The 20730-nt window shown below is 38.2% G+C and overlaps 1 protein-coding gene across 3 annotated transcripts in view; it reads right to left on the reverse strand.

Annotated features, from left to right (window-relative positions):
* ACACA (acetyl-CoA carboxylase alpha) overlaps nucleotides 1-18934 on the reverse strand; it is a 526387-nt gene extending 507453 nt beyond the window's left edge. For all 3 annotated transcript variants that reach the window (XM_075195717.1, XM_075195718.1, XM_075195719.1), the window contains exons 1-8: nucleotides 18789-18934; nucleotides 11226-11466; nucleotides 9253-9385; nucleotides 8656-8794; nucleotides 6763-6872; nucleotides 5368-5449; nucleotides 2407-2505; nucleotides 406-512 (exon numbers count right to left, since the gene is read on the reverse strand). In XM_075195717.1, the coding sequence (XP_075051818.1) occupies nucleotides 406-512; nucleotides 2407-2505; nucleotides 5368-5449; nucleotides 6763-6872; nucleotides 8656-8794; nucleotides 9253-9385; nucleotides 11226-11449 (894 nt within the window). In that variant the 5' untranslated portion in view covers nucleotides 11450-11466; nucleotides 18789-18934. The remainder of the gene's footprint in view (nucleotides 1-405; nucleotides 513-2406; nucleotides 2506-5367; nucleotides 5450-6762; nucleotides 6873-8655; nucleotides 8795-9252; nucleotides 9386-11225; nucleotides 11467-18788) is intronic.
* Between the last annotated feature and the right edge of the window lie 1796 nt (nucleotides 18935-20730).

Here is a 20730-nt window from a genome sequence, read left to right on the forward strand (position 1 = left end):
TAGGCTGCGCAATGGATGATTTGACGCTGGTGACGGCTCAGATCTTCCTGTCAAATGATCTACTGGACCTCCTGATCATATAGCTACAGTGTAATTTTCTGTCAGCCATCTCAAGACGTCATAAAGAACATTTTTACTTTGGCATCATGCAAAAATGTTTATATTTTAGGCTTTAATAAAATGTTATTCTTGTAGGGTTTGTTAGGTTATAAAACAGCCATAATACCCTCAAATAGGATTATTTTTTTAAAAACTTTGGAGTATGGGTTTTATACATTACATATAAAATATTGTGCAAAAATGAAAAAGACTCATATAAAAATCTATATTGACCAAGCCATCTTTCTGATATGGCATTATCTACTGAAAATTAACTACAGATGCATGCATTAGCAATTAACCTACCTTCAATCCATCATCCACATCTTTTACATAGCCCTTCATATAAACCTCCTGAGGTACATTTAAAGTGCGCTTTTTTAGATCACTCTCCTGCCAATCCACTTTTAGACCTAGAGCAGAAAGGGGTTTTAAATAAGTGGGGATGTTTTCTTAGTAATAATCTTCAGTTCATGTGAGTATTTTGCAAAGTGTGTCCTAAAAATCATTAAAACACTTTTTGTGTGTATATTTAAACTTATAATTTTTTTAACAGTTTTTAAGTTGAAACCCAAAAGCGGGTTAAAAATTAAAAAAGTGCAGCAAAAAAAAAATCTCAGTCGTACTTTAATGATAGAATTTTATACTACTGCTTTTTGTGCTGACTGTGTACTGAACAATATGTGGCCCAAATAAACAGTCCCTTAACCACAACCAGACCCAAAAAAAGAGACATGCTGCAGCGGCTCATCTATTGCCTTGGGGTGCGTCCTTGGCTGTTGCCCTGACAGCCACAATGTCTTTTCCATCCCTTCCGTGGTTAACTGCCCCGTCCCGGCAAATCTGACAAACGGGCGCGTGTGCAATAGGTCGCCTTCATTAATTACAGCCTTCTGTGGCTGATTGACAGGGCTGTTGCCCCGATGTTTCATTGGTTGGTTCCACTGTTTAAGCCAGGGAGGGCTTAGCCTCCCTGCCGGTTATAGCCTCCCTCCATTTACTGACCAGGTTTCCTGTGGATATCCTGCCTGAATTCTGACTGATCTTTTCTAGTGACCTTTTGCTTGTACTGGACCCTGCTTGTTTGCTGACTGCCCCTGACCCCTGCCTGTCTTTTAGATTCTACTTGCTTGCAACTTGGCCTGACCTTTGGCTTAGCCCTCATTATCCTGTTTGCTACAGACCCACGACCCTTGGACTGTTCCTGGTTATGGTCTCCTGTAGTCTGGTTAATCCTTCTACATCTGCACTATAGTGTCTGCACATAAACCTTTACTTTGCAAAAGCTAAGACCTGGGGGCATCAGAGTACCTGTAAGCCCGACTAGCTCAAAGGGAAGGGCCGCTGCTATAGGGGAAGACCTATTTCCACCTGTTCTAAAAATTCATGTAGCCATTCGTCGTAACAAAAATAACTGGACAGGACAATTTTTTTGGCCCAAAAGCGGTATAGACGACCATATGCCAATTCCCATACCATCAGCATCAATGTACTAAACCAGAACTGTGCACCAATGACATCAAACCACTAAAGTGGCAACAATCAGCAAACAAACAAACAAAAAAAACACACCTCATCCCTTATAAATTATTATACACTCCCTGATATTAAAAAAGGAAGGATATGGTTCAATAAAAAGTGGGGATTATACATTTAATCATTAACAACCCCTGTTCAACAGAATATTTTGAAACGGTTTGAATTTACCACGTGGTATCTTCTTGGGCAGTTGAGCCGAGACTACACAAGTCCTGCCCTTTCGATTGTTGACCACAGGCGATTTCTGATCTTTAGTAAACATGATTGTTTTCCCTGTTGTGGAGATCCTCCACCCTCACCCCCCCACTCGCCGTATATGTATTTGTCCTTTAACTGGGGGTCTCACCCTCATTGATATAACCTGATGCTACCCTCGCATAATCATCTACCATTCCTTCACTATCCCCTGTTAATATCCCCTTATCCCCTATTACCCCATTGGATTTTTTTTTGCTCATTTATGGATGCTCTTGATTCCTATACATTCCTCTATAATATCATTATTGTTCATCGTTATCCACATAGGATGCATGTTTTTACGACTATATCTAACCAATTTTTATTGTGATAAGTTAAGCTGATGTTATGATGCCTTAATTTATGGAATCGTTTATATATTCAATGTTCTTATTGTTGTTTTTATCTCTTCCTTAAAACCAAAAAAGAGAATTTCAAATAAATATTATAGATGTTACTGGTTCAGTTAAAATATGGTGAAGAACAGGTGTGAAGACCACTGCATTGAATAGAATGAACACAGTTTCTCACCACTGCCACTCCAAGGGAGAGTTGGGATTCCAGCTGTTTGGGCAACAATTGAGGATGCGATTTTATCTCCTAATGCCCACATTGCTTGACTAGGTGGACCTGTAGAAAGATTGAGGAAAGAATGCAATTACATAGTTTTTATAAACGGCATTGTTCCTGATCCTCACTCTAAACAGAATGGACAAAATGACAAAGGTGGGACCCCAATAACACTTACAGTATAAAAGTCCCCACACTTTGACAGCAGTTAGGAAGGGTAACTGCCTTACTTGTTCCCATATACTACATTTATTGACTACATATTTTTCCATGACTATGGTTTTGGTGTATTCACAGAAGGCACAAATTTCTTCTCCCAATTTACATCAGTATTGTCACACAACAAGACACAATGTTTAGACTGTTCTTTACCTTTGATTAAATCTTTATATACACATATTTTGTGCAGAAGTAGGGTTCCCATAATTTTTGGAATAAAAAAAACTGGGTCACCTATGTGACCAGAAGTTTGGTAAACCCATAAATTTCACCCATCCTTGCCTTTAGTCACCAAAGAGGGTAAAAATCATTACAGGAGCATATTCTCACTTCCACTGTTAAAATTGGGTTCATCTGGTATTAAGATTATGGGAAAAATAAGAACAGATAGTTAGAGATTTTGGATGGGAAAAAAAAGGACTCTAGTATGAACTTTGCAGCATTCCTGTAATTTGACTATATTGGAGAATCCCTAATCCTTAGACATTATTCGCCACCAAAATCCTTAAGTGAGCCAGACAAAGTTATTGGCACCTTTTAGAAGTATTTAGAAACATTTAGATTTCAAGCAGGTGATTCTCCTTCATTTTGGACTGAACTCACCATTCAGTAAAGAAAGAGAAAATGATGCATTCTCCATTTGTATTTCATTATGTGTACTGCAGTAAGCATTGCGAAACAGAAGAAAGACTGATAATTGTCTGAGGAGGTCAGACCGAAGGTTGTAGAACAGCATTGGGCAATCACAAGGTTACAAATAAATCTCCAGAAACCCTGATGATTCCATTTTCACTGCATATAATGTTATTAGGAAGTTTAAGGCACAGTATCCAACATCCCTGAGAGAGAAAACTTGATTGCAGTGCAGGTTTGTTAGACTGTTGGAGAAAGCACCTCAATAACGTGCCAAACAGATTTAAGCTGACCTTCAGACACAAGCTAAAACAGTTTCAACTTGCACAATCAATGGCCACCTCAATGACAATGAGTTGTAAAGCAGGAGGGCCCTACTACTGAGATAGAGAAATAAGAGAGCCCAACTGGAGTTTGCCAAACCACAACTGAACAAGCCAAATTCCGTCCGGTAAAATGTCTTATGGACACAAGACCAAATTAGAGCTTGTTGTTAAAGCCCATCATCCCTCTATTTACAGAAAGTCCAGTAAAAAGAACACCTTCCCTATAGTAAAACATGCAGGAGGTTTAGTGATGATTTGACGTTAGTGTACTGCATCTGGCACTGTGTACTTTGAACATATGCATGGCACCAAGAAATCTGGAGATTACCAGGCCATTTTGGAGTGCAATGTTGAACCTGGTGTCAGAAAGATGGGTCTACATTAAAGGTCATGGATCTTCCAGCAGAACCATGATCCCAAAAACACTCAAAAAAACACCCAGGAAGGATCAAGTTAAGACACTGGACTGTCCTGAAGTGTCCAACAGTGAGTCCAGGCCTAAATCCCATAGAACACCTGTGGGGAGATCTGAAAACAGCAGCTGTGATAAGGCACCCGTTAAATCTGGGAGAGCTGGAGCAGTTTGCACACGATGGTGCAGAAGGTTCATTCATGGCTATCGGAAGCAGTTGATTGCAATTATTATGACCAAAGGCTGTGCTACCAAATATAAAGTTGAATGTCAATCATTTTGGCAATGTATTTTCTCTTCATTTTCTGCTTTAAAAGGATATACAGTATTAAAGAGAGAAAACAAACAAAGGCTGTGTATATTAAAGAAATAATTGTGGGGACCAGTACATGGTTTCCAATATTTATATCCACAACTGTAGAAGTAAAAAACTTACTTCCTTCTATACAAGTGGTATCCATTTACCTTTTCATCAGCATGTTAGGTCAATCTTGCAGGTCAATCTTAAAAATTACATCATCACTATACTATATATTCCTCACATATTATGATGTTTAGGTTTTTTCCCCAATTACTTATTTTAAATTGAAAAATTTCTTTGAATTCTTGTATCAGTAAGTCATTTTTAAATTATAAGCAAACATATTTGACATTGTATCTAATCTTGCCAACAACCTAGTTAGTGCCTCTGAAATCAGCCAAGTAATGCTCTGAAAGACTCCTTCAGTGTGCGGGGTAAAGAAGGAAAAAAAAAAAAAAAAGGCGAGGGGCTTCGGTTTACAAGTTTAGCCGAAACGTTGTTAGTATTGCCACTTTTTGTGTAACTCTTACATATATTTGATACGGTTAACATTTGTTCTGTCAAAAAATGCGATGTACAGTTTAGGTTTAGTTTGTCTTTAAAAGGCTGATTTCATGGGGCTAAAGCCTATTGGCAATTACGGCATATCTAAGAGATACATGCAAAATTAAGCAGATTTAACCCGGAACATCCAGCGGAGGGACTTAGCATTTATTTGAATCTGGCCCTAAGAAGAAATTGACAGACTGGAAAATATATTTTTCTTTTTGCAGTTAATAGCATATAACAATAAAGAATGATTGGTAAACAAACACAGCTTTATAATTCTGTTGCAATCAGCACGCACGTTCCAGTACGTGCGTGTGAGCCAGGAACTATGCTGTAGTTTGACTGATCTGTAACAAATGCAAGTGGAGATGTTAAATGTATTTGCAGGGTTTGCTAGAGTTAGCTACAGTAGTATTTAGGATTGTATGTGTATACTAACTGGATTTACTTACTCTCCTCTAAACAGGTTTATTAATCCTTACCCATAAAGGCAATGCCATTTTTGTGCAGAAGTTCAGGCAGTTTGGGATTCTCTGATGCATGACCCCATCCAGCCCACACAGCCTATTAAAAGTAAAAAACATCAATTAATAAATATATTTGTAGCCATGCTGCCTGTAGTGCAATGAACAAGAGCTAGGCTATGGGCCATGTCTCTAATGTTGCCTGATAAATATAAAAAATATATAATGGCCAATAATACAAAACAGCAAATAGAACGTTCTACAAGCTCTTCTCAGTTTTCACTAGTGCCTCTTACCCAGATTCCCTGCAGAGATAGAAGTATTTATAGTTTATACATGTATATATAATGCATGTGTTTGTGTGCTGCATTCAAATTGCATGTGATGCAAAGATAATCTTTATTAAGGTTTTAGAGTGGTGATGCTTAAATAAGATAAGATATCAGATCAGATGGTAAAAGTAAGTTTTCTAGTTTATTTTACAACATGAAAGCAATCTTCTCCAGTTACAATATACAACGCAATATAATGGATGCTATACTGGGGAAAAACTAACACGGTTGCTGGATCTGCACCAGGACTAGTAGTTGGGGGTAAGACAACTATTGTCATAGAGCAGTGTAGCAGCAGTGGGAATGCAAACAATTTCTCACCTCCTCCAGTTTACTAACCCTTCCTCTAGTGATCAGCATGTGACTGCTTAACAGTGTAAGCTTATTGGTTACTACAACTGCAGCCAGTATCTGATCAGTAAAGGGAACTTCAGTAAGATGGAGGAGGTAAAAAATGGTCTACTTGTACATGGGGCGGTTAAAAAATTTTGCTCTTGTATCCACAAATGTCTAATCAGACTCCCAAGGCTATATAATGCAGACCCCAATCTGAAGGCTTCTAATCAAAGCAGACCTTAATTCTTGATGGCTGTGTATCCAACAGATCAACTGCACACAACCTTAATGGGGAGGGAGTTTTTATAGCATCACTGACCCGATTGCTGTAATACTGCAAGAGTTTTGTTTCCACCGGAAGTTTTAGGCCCTGCTTGCATCTCCAAAACACCAGCCCTGATTATGGAGCTTATTAAAAAAGTCTCAATGGCCTTTAATATTAAGGAAAGCTGATTGACCGAACTGTGAAGTGAACCTCTTTGGGCATTTATGAAACGCTCATTAAAGTGTTTTGACAGACCCAAACAAATACTTTTTTTAGCTGTCGATCACTGTCTTCTCGAATGCCAGCAGCTTAATATACAAAGCAGAGAAAGCACTGAAAAGTTAATTACCAAAGTTCCTTACCCTGTTCAGAACTACATACAAGAATTTTTTCTATAAAGAAATAGTGTCCAAAAATGAAATAATTTATTCAAATATTGTATAGTTTAGAAAAGTGGAAAAAGCGACATGGCCATCTTACCTGTACTGGGATCCGCTTAGCAATATCAAGAATAAGTTCTACATTTGCATAATTGTTGTTGTTTGGTCCTCCAGGTACAGGGACATAGTGATCAGCCATCTTGATATACTCTGTAAACCAGGGTCATAGATTACCAATGATCAACAGTGGGTTTACAATGTATGACTTAAAGGAAATCTGAACTCCACATGGGAAGTTTACTAAATAAATAAATATATATATATATATATATATATACATACACATAGAAATTATTCGATAATTATATCTATCTCCATATTTGTATTCATGAAATGCAATTAGTAGACATTATTATAATGCTTTATTGCTATTGTATCTAACATTTGCCTCTATGCATTTTGTAATCTGTAGTATGCATATCTATGTCTGCATTGCATTTGTGCATCCCTCACTGTATGTATGCATCAGTATATACTAAAAGTTCTGAATTATAGCTACACTCGCTGACACGGTCGTTAGCTGCCTCACAACACTAGTGTAAGGAGCTTGATCCCCACCAGGGCCCTATCTATGTAGAGACTATGTGTTTGTGTGGGTTCCCTCTGGGTGCTCCGGTTTCCTCCCTAACTACAAAATCATACTGGTATGTTAACTAGCTGACGAACGGGCCCTAGTGTGTGTTAGGAAACTTTGACTGTAAGTTCCGAAGAGGCAAGGACTTATGTGAATGACAAGTATTCTCTGTACAACGTTGGGTAACATCGTGGCACTATATAAATAATAATATTATTATCATTACACTCTGAATATAACAGGTGACATGTATGGTCAGATTTTTGTATTTACGTTAAATCCATTTCTCGGATTCCATCTGGAGGATACTACAACTATGAGGATATATATATATATATATATAGGCAACATTGGAACTCGGCACTAAGGAGTTAGCCAATAAAAAGGTAAAGCTCCTCCCCTCTACATTCCCCCACAAATATACTTCAGTTTTACCTAACAAAGCAAAAACATTGGGGAAAAAAGGCAGAGTAAACTCACTCTCATAATCTTAAAACAAAAAATGAATCAATAAGCATACAGGGAGGGATACCTCGCTGTCCCTTGCGTCAAATCTACCTTTGAAAGGGTTGCTGCCTGACTTTCCCCAGGTCCATGCACATCCACCAGTAATGAGACCAGAACCGGTGGTGCCCATAGAGGCCGCCACTTGTCCCATTAAAGGGTAGGAAGCTTCGGAGTGAAACCCTGTATTTGAATTGGATGCGCCCCATCAGCGTTGTATTTGCCACAGAGTCCCTGCTGCACTGCAGTGAACTGGGGACTCCTCAGGAAACTTTTCCTGACAGGGAAGAAGCACTGGACAGATGCCTCAGTAAACACACAATGCTTACTCCCGAACGGGAGACCTGCACCACTGCAGCTGCGGAAAAGCTAAATAAAACTATAAAGAAATAAAGTGAAATATTTTGTTGCCATGATCAGCCCAATAAAAAAGCGCCCAGCCTCAAAGGCACTTAGATAAAACGTGTGTCCTTCAGAGGATCACTCCCTTTTGACTAGTTAACTCCTAAGTGCCCAGCTCCAATGTTGCCTCTATATCCCCATGATTGCAGTGTCTGCCAGCATGGATGAAATAGAAAAAGAATTATTAATGTGGATCGGTCTGCAAAAATTAATACTCTGTATAATAAAATTTATTTTCCTGCAATCTGCTTATTTTAGAAATGATGCATTTTTAGACATTTCACCATATCTACCACTGTAGGCAAATAAGCTGCAATGCAACTTTGTGGAGAGTAATAAGGTGATTGCAAGTTCAGGTCATTTAAAAACATCCTTAAGTATTGTTTTAAAGCGAACAGTGTTTCTTAAACATAAACCTGTTTTTATTTTAGCAAACAAGTATATATTACTAACCTGCATTTGCTTTGAGGTCCTCAGGGGTTACCATGACAACAAAACGGATAGCTCTCTCATTTCGAAACATCTCATAGGACCATCGTCTGATTGAGCGCATGCATTTGACTGCCGCTATACCATTATTAGCAATAAGTACCTATTGTACAGTAAAGAAATTAAACATACAAAAATATGGAAACAAGAATAAAAAATAGAAAAATAAATAACTAAACACCATACTGCCAACAGATGTAACTCAGATGTCTGGCCTCCACAGATGGAATAAGTAACTCAGAGTAAATACGAGGAATGCAAATTTCAAGATAGGAAGCGCACATATATGTGCAAAAGAATTAAACTATCAAGTGGGAAAAAAAGCACTACAACCTCCCGTTCTCTTTAATGTAACACTCAAAAATAACAAACAGACCCTACATCCACTTTTAATGCATTAGTTTAGTACTAGGAGTATAGCTTTGTAGCAAAATGCAACAACATTAAATTAAAAAAAAAAAAAAGGCAAAATTTTGCTTGTTTGTTCATTGGTTAACAGTATATATTGTTTCATCAGAATGTAGCATTTCTCTCAGGTTAATAATGATAAGTAAAATATACCTTTTCAATAACTTTATTCCCTCCAAAACGAGTGACAAATTCTGCTGGAGAGGCCACAGTAAAATCTCTCTGCAAGTCTATTTTTTTCCGTTCCCGGCCTTGTTTGACCAGATGCAACCCAGACATGCTTGGCCTATAAAGAAGCAAAAGTGTAGAACCTTGCTTAGCACCGGAATCATACAAATAATGAAATGTAAATTGTCCTCTGTGACTCTCAACTGGGATATTTTGATTCTAAATTCAGTCAAAGTCTCCAGGAAAGATAAAATGAAAACAACTATAGAATAAACATATTAAGCCTCTAAGTTTTCATTCCTCATAGTCAGTCAATAAAAGGAAGAAAAATAAGTTTGTTCATTTTTTTGTGCCTGTTAACCATTTTAATGAAACTAAGTAATACAAGTATAATTAGAACTAGTCCTGAATTTATTGATTTTAGAAATAAAGTTCCTTATGGGCTCTGAGACCCGTATGCATATGCAGCAAACATTCTTATCATTCTTAAATAAAAGATAACCAACATTCTTAGTGTCTAGGATCTAAAGGATAACTCCTCTTAAAAATAAAAACAAAAATAATAGCTTTGGATGGAGTTTAATCAAAAAAAAAATAAATATTCAAACCAATCACCAGATCGCGTTATCACAATCCAATGCCACTCTGCTTCTGAATCTTGCCAACAAGGTATAGTTTTGTAAATCTCATTAGTTTTGGGGGGCTTTCTTTTTTAACAAACAGCTGCCCTTCACTAGATGTAATTAGTCCTTGCAAACATTAATCCATTTAAAGCAAGGAACTCCACAAAGATGTGGATCATCGCATGAAGAAACAACACTTTGGATTAGTGCCAGCGCAAAATTAGTTAATTATGTTTACAAAAGGGCACTATAATAAAAAAATAATATAATAACATGTATGTCAAGCTTCTAAAATAAAGTAGAATGTGGAAATAATAAAATTGTACAACACCCACTAACGCCTTTTGAGACTCTGTGTACCCTCCAAAGCACGCTCAAACATACTATTTCAACAATCCACTAACTACTCATTAGGAGAGATATCTATAAGAGTTTATTGGGCCAATCTAGTGGCTACTCATGCCTGTTCACAAAACCCAATACAATATTTTAACACGATGGTACAGGTGTCCCGAATTATTAAATACATTTTCGCCATCAGTATCCCCTCTTTGTTGGAGATGTAACTCTTATTTAGTCTCCCAAATCCACATTTGGTGGTTCTGCCCTAAGAACTCTCTTTATTGGAACAAAATAATAGACTTCTTTAAATTGATCATGGGTGCAGGTCTGAGAACTGACCCTGGTTTCTGGCTCCTGTCGTTGTCAAGCATTCCCATTTCCTCTCCTTAATCACTCCTTAAACAACTGAGCAATGCAGCGAAGTCTCTGATCCCGGTCCGTTGGAAATCTCCCTCACCTCCTACTATGTCTGAGTGGTTAAAACACAGACTTTTATATGTCCATGGAGGATCTGACCCCATCGGGCAGTAATCGGAACTCTGAGTTTACAGCCACTTGGTACAGTTGGCTGGAATTTCAAGAGATTACTGTCTACCGCATAAGAGCAATATCCTCTCTCACACCACAGTAACATTTACACAGAGATGGCACTATACTGAGTTATCCTTGAGTGGTTTCCTATTGCATACTGTGGTTTTTGTTTTATTTTTTTGGCACCTTAATTTGCACCCAAATATCGCTCCTATTGTCCCCCTCCCTCTTTTTCCCCCCAGTTATGGTATATGTTTCTTCTGTACAAGAAAAAGATTTGTATGTAGCCGACTTGCTTGCTGCTTCTCTGGAACTGTTATTATTGACTACTGTTCATTATTATGCAACAAATAAAGAATGCGTAAAAAATAAATAAATTGTACAACACACTTAAAATTGTTTCATAGAAGAAGTATTCAGTATGAAAAATGATTTTCTTGTCCTTGGTTGTGAAAAACCTACCTCATTTGCAATGCGAGGTTCTCTTGATAGTTTGATAGTGCCATATCAGATACGGTGTCCGAGGATATAGAAGCTGGAGATGATGACCTTTCTTTATCTTCTACAAGGTCCACTTTCACCAACGAGCTAAATTCATCCTCAGAGTTGTCCTCTGATACAGAACCAATGATGAAGTGAGAATGATTCAAGTCTAGCATCTTTAAGTTAGGCAGAGATTCTTCCATTTCTTCTTCCAGGATGGCTTCAAAAAAACATGTAATATTAATTAGACAAAGATTTATAATTTCATAATGCAGAAAGCAAGAAAAGTGAAAATGTGCTAAAATGTAGCTTTTATTCTCTTAAATCAACTTTTATCGCTTAATAACATTGTTATGAAAGCTAACCAACACTAAACTATGTTTAAACCTGTCTATAAACCCCACCCATCGATCTTTTTACCTAGGTGCTATCTTTGACTCAGAACTGTCCTTTGTTCCTCACATCCACACTATATTTAAATCCAGTTACATACATTCAAGAAACATTTCCAGAATGCACACGTATCTCACATAAGACACTGCAAAAACATTAATTCATGTATTCGTAGTCTCCAGCATCGACTATTGCAATCCCTACCTTAGTTGTTTTTTGTCAATTGGACTTCGTCCCTACAATCTATTCTGAATGCTAGGCTAATAAAGCTCGTAAAATGTTCTTCTATTGATGTTCTCTCAATCATTCCCTACAGTGTTTGCCTGTATTTTACCAAATCCAATATAATATACTTCTACTAACATACAAGCACTGCTACAACATATGTCTTCACTTGTTTCTAAATATCTACAAACTCAACCCCTCTGTTCTGCGCAAGATCTGCATCTCTCATATATATATGCATCACCTGCTCCTAATCCCGTTGCAGGACTTTTTTTTTTTAGGCTGCTAAACAATTCACAAAAAAACTTACGTGTTCTTTTCTATGCTCAAACAACAGTATGACTGCCAGACAGACATAGATGTGTGACTGGATCACATAGCCCCACTATGCAATTTTCCCACTATAATCTGGCTGGACCAATATTCGGCAAGTGAGGATACCAACCTTAGCTGGGATGGCAATTACCCTCTGTGGGATTCAACTCACTCGGGTAGACCAGAATATATCCAAAATAAGGCTTATTACAACAGCACAACACCACAAGATGTTCACAAGTTATAGGATAAATGGTAGCATATATCCTCCAGCAGTCTCTTGCAGTCAGCACTCCAAAGTAATAGTCTCTTTCAGAGTCTTATCCTCTCGCAATATTACCACTACCAATTAGCTAGACAGTTATGGTGTCACCCAGCCTGGGTTACTGGCTCGCACAGACCCTGTCCTGGTAGGGTTTCCTCCAGCGTCACCACGATGCCTGGCCCAGAGTCCTTTTTTGGCTGATGTCTTGTACACCAAGGAACCTCCAAACTAGAATACCTCTCTTGGCATTCTGCTCTCTCTCTATATTCTTGGCTGTATACACAGCGAGAAAGGTCAAATGTCTCACTCCTCCTCCTTACAGCAGGGGTCTATCAGTGGACACTTTAACTGTTAGACATACAGTCTCTGTTACCTTGATTATACAATGGAATGGCTTGACTCAATGAGCTATTTGGCTGGATACACTAACTAAACAAAGGGTTACAATATAACATCAAGGAATGACACTTCACATTTGCGTGAAAACAACAAGACATTTGACACATTGTATTTGCCACATTACACAATCTGAGTCTGTGATACATTTTGATACAGCAACATTTATATTGATACATATTAATACATTTCCCAATGCTATTTCAGGCAGTATATTACTGTGGAGGCACATTGCATATCATCTAGAAGTTCTAACCTAATTACTTCTCAGATTACCCGTTGACCTAGCTAATTAACATGGGCTGCCAATAGCTATGTCAAGTTACTCAGACATTGTTCTGATTACAAACCAGGTCTACACCACACCTCATGACAATGGGCAATTGAGACAAATAGTAATTACCTTAGCTAACACAATCAAAATGACTTCTGCTGTCCTGTTATTTTCACACAACATTTCTAATACATACAAAATTGCAGGTAATAGCAAGGGCAAAATGTAACTAATAATATGAAATAATAATACACCAATTGCTCTGGTGTATTATACATAGACTGGGCCAAGGATTTAAAAGTACATTAAACCGTGAGAAACGGGTGATGAATAAAAAGTTCTCAGTCCAGTAGCACTCGGTTTCTTGACATGGCACTTAACCTTATGTATCAGACTCCTATTGCCCTATAGACTGCAAGTGTTTGAGCATGACCCTCTTTCCTCTTGGTCTGTTAATACCGAGTCTCGTTTTAATAGTATGAGCGTTCCTAATTAAAAAGTGCTATGGAATGTGATTGAGATATATGCAAAATTGTGGATAGCAATTACAGTAATAATAATAATAATAATAATATTATAAGTACATACAAGTATAGCAAAGCTATATTGCAAGAGGTAATAATATTAGAACGTGGGAAAGAAACAGACAGACAAACAACAGAGAAACAAGTTAAAGAAAAACCATGGCTCTTAGTAGTATTAGTGTATTTTTCTAATTCGAGAAACCAGCATCCTTCATTCCCTCATCACATACAGACAGTGAACCTTTATTGGCTAGTGAAATAAAGATCATTGATCCCTACAGTCAATGCAAAATATACAGTAACTAAGGGTCGATTACAAAAGAAGAAAATGTAGTGTAACTTCATGCATCTATTTATGTGGACATGTTCTATTTTATTACAGAAAGTGCATGGAGTCTGCATGTTATTGCAGGACTGAAATAAGTTGCATGTTCTGATTAGGGATGTGCACTGGCCACTTTTGGTGTCTCGTGTTTTGGATTCGGATTTGCTTGAGGTTTTGGGTTCGGATTTGTTTCGCAAAACACCTGACGAAAGGTTTTGGTTTGGATTTAAGGTTTTGGATTCGGATTTATTTTGAAAAAAACATAAAAAGTGTTAAAATAAAGTTTTTGGGGTTTATTTTCACTCCTACGCTATTATTAACCTCAATAACATTCATTAGCAATCATTTCCACTAATTCCCAGTCTATTCTGAACACCTCACAATATTGTTTTTAGTCCAAAACGTTTCACCGAGGTAGCTTTCTGGACTGCATAGTGCAGTGGTCCCGGTACACAATTTGGTACCGGGGCCACAATACCTCCGCCTTCAAATGGTCTGAATTCCACTGCACAGCTTCCTGCTCCTACATCTTCTGCAGCATATACAGGGTGTAGTTCGAGCGTGTCAATACCTCTTGTTTTTGACGATGACAGGTCATTTTCATTAATTTATGATTTGGCAGCAACAGTCAACGTTGTTTAATATCTGATACGCCTCTATCTGGACTGCATAGTGGAGTGGCCCTGGTACCCAATTTGGTACCGGGGCCACAATACCTCCTCCAACTTTCAAGTGTAGTGTTTATAATTTATAAAAACTACAGTAGTTATAGCACGTCAATAACTCTTGTTTTAGACGACCATGGTACCATGGTACAGAGCATTCATAAATATAACTCCAGACCGAAGAGGTGCATTTTTTGGTCTTCTGACCAGGCATGACGATGGGCTTTTTCATCCCATGGACATCAGCTGTTTCCCCCCCTGGTGCCTCATTTACAATAACCACATCACCATCCTCATCATCAAGTTCCTCCACAGCGCCAGCTACATCAATAGCCTCCTCCCGGTGTACAACATTGACACCTTGATTATCCAAATCTGGATCTACACTGTGGGTGATCCTTCCAACATATGCAGAGGGTGTGCTGCAAATGCTGGATGGAGTCACCTCTTCCCGTACAGTGATGGGAAGGTCAGGCTTCACAACCACCAACACCCTTGGACTCGCCTTGGGGATTTGTGATGTCATCTGTTTAGAAGGCAGAGTTCTTTGCCGTTTTGTTGTTGTTGCTGACAGCATAACTCTCTTAAATTTTTTGTAGGGGGGGGGGGGAGGAGGGCTTAGATCCTTGGGTGAAGCTAGACCACTAGTCATGAACACGGGCCAGGGCCTAAGCCGTTCCTTGCCACTATGTGTCGTAAATGGCATATTGCCAACTTTACGTTTCTCCTCAGATGATTTTAAGTTTCTCTTTTTGCTACTTTTTGAGAACTTGGGCTTTTTGGATTTTACATGCCCTGTACTAGGAGATTGGGCATCAGGCTTGCTGATGGCATTTCATCGTCTATGTCATGACTAGTGGCAGCAGCTTCAGCATTAGGAGGAAGTGGGTCATGATCTTTCCCTACTTTATCCTCCAAATTTTAGTTTTGCATTATATGTAGCACAAGAGAGCGTACCCCTAAGCCACACACACTCGGCAAAGCCTTTAAAAATTATATGCGGCACAGGAGAGTACCAATTGACTTATACTGCAGAATCAGTGAACTTTGTAATATAGCAGTACCACTGGACTTATACTGCTGAATCAGTGAACTTTGTAATATAGCAGTACCACTGGACTTATACTGCAGAATTAGTGAACTTTGTAACATTGCAGTACCACTGGACTTATACTGCAGAATCAGTGAACTTTGTAATATAGCAGTACCACTGGAATTATACTGCTCAATCAGTGAACTTTGTAATATAGCAGTACCAATGGACTTATACTGCAGAATCAGTGAACTTTGTAATATAGCAGTACCAATGGACTTCTACTGCTGAATCAGTGAACTTTGTAATATAGCAGTACCACTGGACTTCTACTGCTGAATCAGTGAACTTTGTAATATTGCAGTACCTCTGGACTTATACTGCAGAATCAGTTAACTTTGTAATATTGCAGTACCACTGGACTTATACTGCAGAATCAGTGAACTTTGTAATATAGCAGTACCAATGGACTTATACTGCAGAATCAGTGAACTTTGTAATATAGCAGTACCAATGGACTTATACTGCAGAATCTGTGAACTTTGTAATATTGCAGTACCAATGGACTTATACTGAAGGATTGTTTTTGGATATTTTTTTTATAATTATTTTTTTTTTATTTTTTTTTAAATTTTTCATAACTTGGGAATAATGGGGAAATAACAATGCCCTTAGAAGGACAGAGCACAGGACACAGCACCACTGGACTGAGCAGAACACAGCACAGCACAGAACTGAACAGCACAGCACAGCACGAGATAGAGCAGGACAGAGGACCACCTAACACAACCTCCCTCTACCCTGATCAATGCCCGAGTGAAGATGGCGGCGGCTAGCGGGGAATTTATAGAATACGAGTATCGCGAGATCCGACAGCGGGATTATGACTCAGAGCCTCGGTTTCAGTTTTGCAATTGGCGGGAATACCCGGATCTGTCTCGGATCCGGCTCGGATCGGCAACGTTCGGGTGGGCTCGGATTTCAGATATCCGAGCCCGCTCATCTCTAGTTCTGATGGAAGATAAAAGAGATAATTTTACCAATCTACTTAACATTTCTATACCAAGAGGAGTATTGCATCCTAACAGTGCCAAAGTAATAACAAATGATCTTTATTTTTATCAGAGAACAATATTATTCATGAAATTAGAAATCTAGACAATACAGCATTAATAAAATAATAATTTTATAGCATCTCTTAACACATTCAGGATCCCAGACCAAATTAATACAACTACAAAAAAACATTCACGACTAGGGCCTTATCTATGTGTAGTTTTTATGCTCTACCCGTGTTTGTGTGAGTTTTCTCCGGGTGCTCCGGTTTCCTCCTGCGGCTGGATCACGTAGAAATAATTTATTGCAGAAATGTATTTCAATTAGTGGCGCAGGCGCCAATTTATATCTTTGCGAATGTACTGATTTTTGATACGGTCTTACATTTGTAAAATCGTTAGTGATAACAAATTGCTCGAAAGTTTTCGTAATGTGTACCAAGCATTTTTAGAACACCTGTGTGGATCATTACAAGTACAGATCCAATTCGTTGTTTAGTTATTACAGTACTGAATGAAATAACAGGTGGAGGGGCTGTTGAAGATATGGACAAATTGTACAATGGGAAAATAAACCTACACAAGTCTATTAGACACATTTTGCTTTTTTAGAGGGCTAACTAAATTTGATGTAGGATAGAAATAGGCAAATTGGGCACTGCTCCTAGGTACCAATTTTACACAGAATAAAAAGTATACATTAAGATTACAAAAATCAGAGGCCCGGTCAGAAATAAATCCCAACTAATGACACAAGCCACAGTCACAGATTTTTCCCCTAGAACAATCCTGGGAGGCCTGCTAACCTTCAAAGGGGCCACATATTACCCTTAACCTCAGTAATAAGTTAAACCAACAATCTTAAATCAAAGAAAGAGACACCTACCTATCTGTAACAACATACCAGCAGGCATTTTAAACAAGTGTTCCAAGTTATAATAAACAAATCTAACAATAAAGCAGGAGGGAGCTGGGAGCCACAGCTGATGGCCCTGAGAGACACCTGTTACCCATCACTGGTCTAAGCAGACTAGTTTGTCAAACTAACCAAAGTGTCATGACCACTGACATGATCAATGTAATTACATTGCATTTAAACTCACCTTTAAGCAACGTAAACATCATCAAAGTACTGAACATTGCATTTAATTTACAGAACATGAAAGGTGGTACTGTGCAGTAGATTATTATGTAATGTACTGGATACACTTTTAAAGATTACTGTAAATTACAGTCATAACAACCAGAACTGCTTTTGTTAGTTTGCAAATTGCCAATTTAAATATTCAAAATATAAAAGTAACTAAAAATCAAATAAATTATTTTCATAAAAGATATGCAAGGACACTTGCACTGCATTTAATCTGCCCCTAAAACTGCAGATTTAGGGTACTAAAACATAGCTTATCTTTGCTTGCCCAATACTGAGGGGGATACCTGGAAATGCAGGTAGGAGCACTGAGCACATCATGTTTGGGTCAAACAGTACTTTGTGCAAAATTTGGCAAGATACTAAAATATTATTTCAAGCCGCATCTTACAGATGTCAAGTAAACAGTGAATAAATCATGTGCAGATAAGTGGATGGCATTATGTTTTTGCCCTTGTAAGATGGAGCATAGTTTTGCAGCATGATGTTTGCAAGCATCATTGATGCAGCGTTATTAATTAGACGAACATACTCTAGTGTGTTGCAGTGACTCACACAGCACTGAAACCTGAGTGATGGGGTGTGACATGATGATGGGGAAGTCTTTACATAAACATCTCACCATGTGCTCATTTATAATATTATATTAACAACCATTTTTAGCATTCCCCTAATATACAACGACATATAAATATACTTCACATCTATCTTTCCAGAGAGGAACACAAATCCTGTATTGTCCCGAGTACACAGGCTCTTCTTACAATGAGAGAATATTGTATTACATACATTCAAGGCAATCGGTGAAATAAGACTCACAGGCTCTGAGCTGTCAGCACAGGACACACAACAAACCCACATTCATTCATCCCACATAATCCCGATGATCGTGTTATACAGACATTTGACATAACATGCTCACCTGAAATGTTACAATGGAATAAGATTCTCGGGCAGCAACGCACTGACCAATGAATGAAATAAACGAAACTACATGACAAGATGCTATTGCATCGTCTGCGGGACAGGTTAAACCCCCGACCGGCCAGCCTCCATTCAAAGGAAGCCCCACCCCCAGCCTGACAGCCTCAGCAGAAGAGTGGTGTGATCGGGGTTACCTCAGTGCGTTCAACTCCCAGCCACGCCCCGGGAACAGGTCGGCACTCGGGCTCTGATTGTATCCTAGGGACCAATAGGAAGCCGAGGGGGGCGGCTCCGAGAGATATGGTCCGAGCAGTGAGTGAGCCTCTCGGTGACTGGAGGAGGGCGGAGGTGGGTGCGCTGTCATCATGGTTGCTACAATGCTAAATATGTGCCCAAGCACAGCAGACTTACCAACTGTTTGTCTTTGACGTAACCTGTCTGCCTGCCAGAAAGGTTACTATAGTTTATATATTAGATAAATATACATATCTAATGTTTTATATGTCTACCTTCTAACTAAACTGCTGGTGGTAATGTTTAACACATTCATTTACGGAGGGGGTTTAACACCAGGAATAACTTATTTTTTTTTATAACAGAATTTATACAAATATTTTTTTTTACAATTTTTGGTAGGTCTTATAGACAGTGCAATTATTGAAAGTTGCGTAAAAAAATATAAGCTCTCCAGAGTATAGATATTCCAACATATAAAAATGATATACTTTCGATCAGGTTTTATGCAGTATGTTATCCACATCTGTTGAAAATATGAGTCATAATAACCTCTATAACATTTCTGCACTATTAATCACATTGACACTGATTCCCAATTTTACTGGGTAACCAAGTAAATGCCAGCTAGATGACAACCGTAATTACAGGGCCAAAAACAAGGCTAATATTTTTAATGGTAAATATAAGTGTAAATTGGATCGAATAGTAGTTAACATATCAGTGTGACTCTGGACCTCCTCTGAGTAAAGGGAACCATTGATGATGTCATATACACAGTTCCTGATTCATTAAGGAACGCAAATCGAATGTAGATTCTGGTTTGTTTTTTTAAAATGCGCATAAATCGGGCAGATACATGTCTATTCAACTAGGAGCGGATCTGAAGAAACATTTGTTTTTGAATACGGGTCTAGGTACGCTGTGTGCTAACAGACATAATACACTGCTGGATACGTCAAATACATCTGTGGAATATAAAGTCCCAGCAAACCATACAAGAAAAAAAAAATCAATTAATGTCACTTGTTAATAATATAGTCATTAATGACAAAGTATTAAAAAAAAGTTGTTTTTTTTTTACTTTTTTTTCCCATTAAACACATTTAATGTCTACTGTACATAAAATGAATTTTTACAGTTGCTCCTTATTGCAAACACATGTTCTAGCATACATACGCGATTGTCATCACTATCACTCAGCACTTAAACCTAAGCTGTAGCTGGTGCAAGTGATATGACAGAAAAACAAATACTTTTTAGATGCCCAAACGTAAATCGGACAATGTACATTAAGGGTATGCAAAGCTCGAACGCTGGTGCATTAGAGCCCTTACTGTACATTTACTATGTGCATATGCCCATCCCCATGCCTCCCAAGAACTGGTATGCTGTAGTACGGGTCTTTTCCACTTGAAGATGAATTGCGTACACTTATGTTCCCTAGTGTATAGTTCATTTCTGGGCATGCACACAGAGATTTTGCGCAAAATACGGTGCATATATCGAAAATTTATGTTTCTTAATCAGGCCCACAGTGTTTATCTTGGTTCTGGACCACAAGACTGGAAACGCAAGTTGTCATTGACAGTTGTGGCACTTGAAATCATTGAAAAATTGAGATTATTTATGTTTCTGCTTCACACTTTCTTCTTCACACTTCACATTGCCATAATTTAACTCTGCATTGTATGTGAAAATCTCCT

This window comes from Mixophyes fleayi, chromosome 2 (genome assembly GCF_038048845.1).
Source record: "Mixophyes fleayi isolate aMixFle1 chromosome 2, aMixFle1.hap1, whole genome shotgun sequence".
NCBI lineage: Eukaryota > Metazoa > Chordata > Amphibia > Anura > Limnodynastidae > Mixophyes > Mixophyes fleayi.